The sequence below is a fragment of the Triticum aestivum genome, chromosome 5B, assembly GCF_018294505.1.
Source record: "Triticum aestivum cultivar Chinese Spring chromosome 5B, IWGSC CS RefSeq v2.1, whole genome shotgun sequence".
NCBI classification, from domain to species: Eukaryota; Viridiplantae; Streptophyta; class Magnoliopsida; order Poales; family Poaceae; genus Triticum; species Triticum aestivum.
The window spans coordinates 425,433,202-425,440,361 of record NC_057807.1 but is presented as its reverse complement, the minus strand read 5'-3'; the positions used below and the strand labels follow the sequence as shown (position 1 = coordinate 425,440,361).

At 48.6% G+C, this 7,160-nt stretch overlaps 1 protein-coding gene across 1 annotated transcript; it reads right to left on the bottom strand.

Moving 5' to 3' along the window:
* Positions 1-4,399: 4,399 nt before the first annotated feature.
* LOC123116300 (protein MIZU-KUSSEI 1) lies at positions 4,400-5,477 on the bottom strand. The gene has a single exon (XM_044537278.1). It carries the CDS (start codon positions 5,392-5,394, stop codon positions 4,627-4,629), a length of 768 nt encoding a protein of 255 aa, XP_044393213.1. The 5' UTR covers positions 5,395-5,477; the 3' UTR covers positions 4,400-4,626.
* Between the last annotated feature and the right edge of the window lie 1,683 nt (positions 5,478-7,160).

Genomic DNA, 7,160 nt, shown 5'->3' with positions numbered 1-7,160 from the left:
ATGTTACGGGGTCAGGTGGCTATAGGTTGCCTGGCCTAAGTGGTACAAAGCTGAGAACGACCTGCTTGATAAAGGCATCCATCCAGAGACATTGAACTGGCCCGAACAGGACTTGGTTCTTCGGGCATGGGCGAACTTTGCACCCAAAAACAGGGAAGTGTGTTTATACAAAAGCTCACCTTGCAACACCCATCAAAATGATTCAGGAAGCAATCCAGGTCATCCAGGAAGGGAAGTTCCACCCCGACAGACAGAAGGATGAGATGTCACGTGCCCTCGGGAATCCCGAACACCCTGGACAAACACGAGGCACATCAGGCTCCGTTCCGTGGAAGCTACGGTTTCCCGACAATAGTGACACATATAGAAGCCGAGGGAGAAAGAAGAAAGAGGAAGCAGACCGGCTGCAGAAGATAGAATAAATAGTAGCGTCGCAGCAGAAGAAAATAGATGAACTTACCAGCCAGCGAGCTACCGGCTCATAATCCTAGCGGCATGAAGATACTTCATTAGATACTACCCATGGAGGTACCCCATCATCTCAGTGAAAAAGCAGTGTGGCTTCCACGTAGCTCGTGCGGCCGCCCATAGATGATATCACGGCTCCTTGCTACCCCGCGGATGATATCACAGAGAAGAAACATTGTGATCTATATGCGAAATGCACGAACATAACCTTGAAGGTGGCGGTCGGCTATGCCTTACCTCGTGGACCTGATGAAACTTACCATTGCTCTCCAATTCCAGATGGCTATGCTGTTGTCGGGGTGGATGAAGTTACCAATGGATTTGAGCAGCTAGAGCTTGAGTACCCTACAGGTGAAGGGGAGAGTCATCTGGGAGATTTCATAAGGACTACCATTCTATGGATAAAGGAACACATCGTGCTTCCACACTGGACGCTGCATTAGCAGACTCCTCACAGTCAAGCTCTATCTCCGCTGCCTCAGCCGTCTTTGCCGTGTCAGCACACTCGGGGACCTCAATTGTCTCCGCCGCGTCAGCGAACTTCGCCAGAGAAGGGCCCTCAGCAGAATCTGCTGCGTTAGATGACTCCACCTCCTCCGCCGCCTCAGCACCGGCGGAAGAGATCCGCCGCCGCTCCGGTGGCTAGTAGTACAACAACAAAGAAATCCAGAGCATGTAGCGTCAAGAAGGCTCCTGCCAAGTTAGCATACGACATGACTGAGGAGGAAACCAAGGAGTTTGTGGCTGCCGACGTGAAACGCCAGCTTGCGCAGAAACGGCGCGAGCAACAGGAGAAAATAGATCCGGTAAAAGCGAGGCACTGTCTGAAAAACATTACGAAACCACCGCCGCCTCCGCTGCTATCAGACTATGACTGCTCTATTGTAATGTCATATAGAGATCCACGGCAGCGTTCGGGAAGTACTAGCAGTAGTACAAGGGGAAAACAATTCCCCAGCTCGGCGAACAGAAAAACCGATCGTGCCCCCCGCTCAAGGTGTTTGCCGATATTGCTAATGATCCGGGGGTAGCGGTCGCTGATCCTGGTTTCACTCTTGGTGATTACTTAGGTGATGAGGTACAGTTCGAAATGGCTGAGTTAGCCTTTAGATTCGAGCATGGGAAGCCTCTTGTCAGAGCTGAGGATCTCCTGCATCTACCAACGATGATGCAAAGATTGCATGACTGGTACTTGGAAGCCTCAAAGGCAAGGGGCCGACTATATCATTGCGGGGGTTAAAGATGAGGATTACTTCAATGGAGACGAGGAGATTTAAGTTCAACTTGAAGAATTATTTCAGTTATACAATCAAGACGCCATCGACAAATCTGTCGTCAGTTGCTATTGTTTGTAAGTATCATTTCTGTAATTAGTTCTCTAGCTCAACCCGTTCATTGCATGTATAAGATCCCCGAATGCAAAAGAGGACAAATCTAGGACATTGGATTCATTAACCCAAATACTATTCATGAAACTACGGTAAAATGGAACGCCAAGGATGCAGAGAAGATCTTGCTAAGGGCGTTAATTCAACAACAAACCAAAAGGGAAATACTATTTCCTTACAACTTCCAGTGAGTGTTATACTATCTTGTACACACCATTCTGTTTCTCTTACTCGATGTTAAGTGTAATTGATGAGTTATGCGTGCGCAGGTTCCACTTTATTTTGCTAGTCATTCAGCTTGACGCAGGAAAAGTACTTCTTATGGACTCGTTATGTAAAGACATGGAGATGTGGGTGGACCTGAGAAAAATGCTCCAGAGGTAAATTCAATTATTATCGCACTATATCTGCAATTTTCGTTCATTTCCTGATATCAAGTAATTAATAACTTCTTTATTCATTTTCTTTGTCGGGCAGGGTTTGGAAAGAGTTCACCAAAAGAAAACTAGGGGTGAATGGAGAGAGGAGCTGTGATTTCAACAACTCAGTGTAAGCAGTACTAGCTAGGTCCGCGCATCTCTTTGATTGTAGTTTCAATACCACTATCATGCTTGATTATTATTTTAAATGAACACTATTCTCGTAAAGTGCTCGAGGCAGGGATCCGGGAATAACTTATGTGGATACTACGCTTGCGAGTTCATTCGCCAGACGACCTCTGAGACGGGCAGATTTTTGGAAAAACTTGAAGTACGTAAACAATATTCACAAAATTATTTTATTATATCAATTGTGTTGAGTATATATATTAATCCCCTTCTTTAAATTAGATCGAATGGAAGCGGGGCGAACTCCTACCAAAGGCTCGCATACGAGCAATTCAAGAGGAATTGGTGGGATTCTTGAAGAGATCATAGCTAAAACCGGAGAATACCATCGAGAATTGGTAGTGAATGTTGGTAATTAGATATTATGGATCGTAAGAGATGTTACATTGTATATATGCATGAACATGTACTATATGTAGTAGCGTCGAATAGATATATGAAAACTTGTTGTTCGACCAAGCATGAAGAAAGAGAGGTCACTTCTCTCTATATTCATGGCGATTTGTGTAATGGTTCCTTCATTGCTATATGTAGTAGCTAGCGTCGAGTTGAATGGAAAACCTAAAATAAAAACGAAAACCCTAATGTAAAAGAATTGAATGGTAAACACAAAAAGAAAAGGGGGAAACACAATATGAAACCCCTAAACCCTCCAAAATCCTAAACCCCTCATTTCAAAAAATAAACACAGCGCTTGGTAGGTGCTGACGCGTGGTTGCCTTTGTTACCAACCGGGACTAAAGATCCTCCTGTCTAGACGCCCGCCAGCGGCCACGTGGAGCTCCTTAAGTCCCGGTTCGTAACACAACCGGGACTATAAGTGGGGGCTTTTAGTCCCGGTTGTAGAAGCGGGACTAAAGGCCCTTAGGAACCAGGACCAATGCCCTGTTTTCTACTAGTGGTTGCTCCCCGGGAATAGGCGTAGAGATCCTAAACCTCCATGATTCGATGTCTACATCAACATGGAGTAGCATAGCACCAACTGTTTGTATCACCGGGAAAATGTTCTTCAAACCTCCTTGTGTCTGCAATCTCCTAATCCTACCTCTTATTTATGCAAGTTTCAATTTTGTCTCCTCACTCTTGTAGGTTTGCAATGTAGAAAGTCTTAGACAACCGCTAGCTAAGTTTAAAATTTGCCAATAACTTAAAATTGAGAAGAAAAAATCTCCTAGGTTTTGCTTGTAGTCTATTAACCCTCCTCTAGACATACTAAATGATATCGACGTCCGGCGTCGGTGCACACTCGTAAGCTGGCTCACCCTCTGTTCAAGCCTTGTGGACTTGGAGCAACCACACGTAACCGATTCCATTTGTGAAGAGATTCATGGCCGGATGATGCGTGCATGCCCACAGAGAGAGGCTGGGAGGGTACGAAGGCGAGCTGGAAAGTTAATGATGTACACCTCTCACCACCAATCGAACGCTAACAGTAGTTCATCATGGACATTCCCATTAATCCAGATCGTGCATGGTGGCCCAGCCTGCATGCGATGCGAGGATGGACTACACTAGACGCATAGGTCGCCCCATGCCATGCATCTTGAAAGATGAACCGCCCCACACGCAGCACTGAAGATGATTGCCATTCGATCAGTTTCAGGACCAGAACCTGTCCAAGGGCGATGCTTGCATCCATCTGCCAACTGCCATGCTGGATTGATGCTGATCGATAGCTACTTACTATTATAACTGTTGTTGCTGCATATAATAACTTAAAGCTGAGAAAAATCACGCTCTAGCTAAGCTAGAACTCTGAAGTTTCTTGTACTTACAGTGAGGATATACTGCAGTGGTTCTGTAACAAGAACAATTGGTAATTAAGATCTAAAGTTCTAAACTGATTTGATTTTTTGCTGTGATCTGTTGTATTTTTACCTTTCTAGGCAACTGATCTGTCAACGACTCGCAGCAGGAATTCAGTCTCGTCCCAACTGAGAAGGGCAGAGGTAACTGTCCAGCATGGATGGATATGTACATTAAACTTGCTATATTACACATAATCTCTCTATGTATATTCCAATTTCGCCGAAAACTGATGTGACCTGCTCGCATGAGGGATTGAGGGTATCCAGAAAGAGAAGCAAAATAAGCGTCTGTTTGGGTCGCTGCATTGGAGTTGCTACTATACGGAAGACGAAGCACTGATCTCTTTACTTTGTTCACTTCATTCTCACTAGGAAAATGCTCAGCTCCGGTGCGCTGCCGTCGTCGTCGCCGCCACCATCGCCTCCAACGCCACCCTCGTGGGGGTTGATCATGTAGAACGCCTCGGAGTCCTTGGAGCCGACGACGCGCTCGACGCGGGCGCGCACGTACGTGAGCTCCCCGTCGGGCCCCGCGGGCACGCCGCCGTCCTTCTCGGGCGCGGCCGGCAGCACGCCGGCGCCCATGGAGACGCCGCGGAGCAGGCGCATGACGTGGCGCTCGTCGTCGGAGGCGTCCTTGCGGCGGATGGAGTAGCCGGCCTTGCGGCCGTTGCAGAAGACGGCCCACACGTACTCCTCCACGAGCCGGCGGCGCGCGCTGCGGGTGTCGCTCTCCAGCGCGAGCTTGACCACCCCGGACGCGATCTCCTTGTGCAGCGCGCTGGTGAGCATGGGCAGCTCGATGAGGAACACCGGCGGCGCGCGGGTGTCCTCGTGGATGGCCAGGCTGACGCGGCCGCGCCGGTGGCCGAAGAGCGTCACCGTCGTCGCGTGGTCCGCGAGGAGCGCCCTGCTGTTGTGCCGGCCCAGCAGCGCCACCATCTTGCACCCCGACGAGAGCATCGGCATGAGCTTGAACATCTTGAAGATCCCTCCTCCATGCCCGCCTCCTTTGCCGTCGCCGCCGCCGCCACCGGCGCTGTCTGGGGTCTTGGTCCGGCGCCCGTTTGTGGACGGCCGGAGCAGCGACCGGAGACTGGGGCCGTCGATGAAAGACGGCATCGACGAGTGAGATAGAACCTGTACTTGGCGATCGAGTTGGTGCAGCGAGGCTTTTTTCTTAAGCAAAGGGGCTTCCCTTGTCGTGCGGATATATAGCCAGCCGGCCAGCCATAGGGACGAGGGAAAGAGCATGATTGGTTCGATGCCAAAAGTTGGTATGCCAATATTTGGCAAATGCCAAATGTTGGCTAGTGATTGGTTGGCTATCAACTTTTCTTCTCAACCTCACAAAAAAGTTGCCAACATTTGGCAACTTTTGATTTTGCCAAATGTTGGCTTGCCAAATATTGGCAATGCCAATTGTTGGCATCAAACCAATTATGCTCAAAGAGGTTGGCTCGTCGTTATTGCGCTGTGTACCGTACCATCGTGGAGCCTGATCGAACTCATCGTTTACCTGCTGCTGCTTGGATCGGTCCGGGCGTCCCCTCTGCATCTGAGCGTGACCTGACATGCATTTCCATATAGTTCGATCCGTGCTCCTTGTACAATTCTTAGGTACACTTATGTTGTACTGACTACCGTCCACTGAGTACTCCCTCCGTTCGGGGTTAGCTGTCGCTGAAATGAGTGTATCTAAATGGATGTTGTACTGTATATAGTTGCTACCACAGAGTCGAGATGGATGACCTGGCGAATCATGAGTTACCGCCGATGATGTTTGATGCTCGCATATCACCACCATCACACCCACCGGCCCGGGAGATCTCCAAGCCGTTGGTGGTACCGCCACGTTTCGCTGATGACGTGGACGAGGAAAGGAAGGGGCAGGAGGCCCTCACTTCCGTCTCTTCAGCTGCAGGCACCCGGTGCGCCAAGACCGTCGTTGGGAGGGGGGGGCAGGAGGCCCTCATCTCCCGTGGCGACTCCTTGCAGACCGGCCGTTGTGGTGGGTATAGGGACTGCCGAGCAGGAGGCTCTTCAGTCCCCTTCTCCAATAGTACCTTCTGGAGGTGCTACTTCGGCCGCGTCCCCCGTCTGTTCGCCAACCATGATGGGCGGGTGTAAGCTCGGGGATCAGACACCCCGAGAGAGGACGGCTGAGGAGATTATCGCTTTTGGTGGGATCTTGGACCCGGTGTCGGCTGGCAGGCGTGTCAGCAACCGGATCCGGGAGCAACTAGACGCGGACGACTTGCAGTTAGGGCGTGCCATGAGGGCAGCCAAGCGCCGTGATGTCGAGGCAACTACATGTCATCTTCAAGGCTACGACATGGATCCGTACGCGGTCCTTACTCATTCCTACGGACTCCAGGAAGCCTTTGGTTACTGGGTGCAACCAGTGGGAGATGATAGCACGGGCTATATTCAACCGGTTTGAATGACGGTCTCATAATAAGATGGGAGTCTAGGGATCTTGTCTTATCATACCTACCGGTTGTGGCAATGAGTTTTTATTTTTCTTTTTGCTCTGTTGGCGAGCTGTAATGAATCTAAGACTTTGTATTGCTTTGAACTTTTTAATAATATGACCGCATGCATCTTTCGGATGCAGAGGCCCGGGGCAAGCCTCCTTGTCCTATATATATATATATATATATATATATATATATATATATATATATATATATATATATATATATATATATATATATATATATATATATATATATATATATATATATAGTTGGTACCCATGTGTTGTCACGAGGAAAAAAATATGCATATGCAATTGCAAGGTCGTATTAACAGTTTAACGCGAGTTCTACACATGGCTCATTATCTCTATTTGGTGTGTTACTACGAAAATATGGTGGAATGTGGTG

Bases quoted from the DNA above. Each gene is read 5' to 3' on its own strand.
- LOC123116300 (XM_044537278.1), bottom strand. From the start codon at position 5,394: ATGCCGTCTTTCATCGACGGCCCCAGTCTCCGGTCGCTGCTCCGGCCG.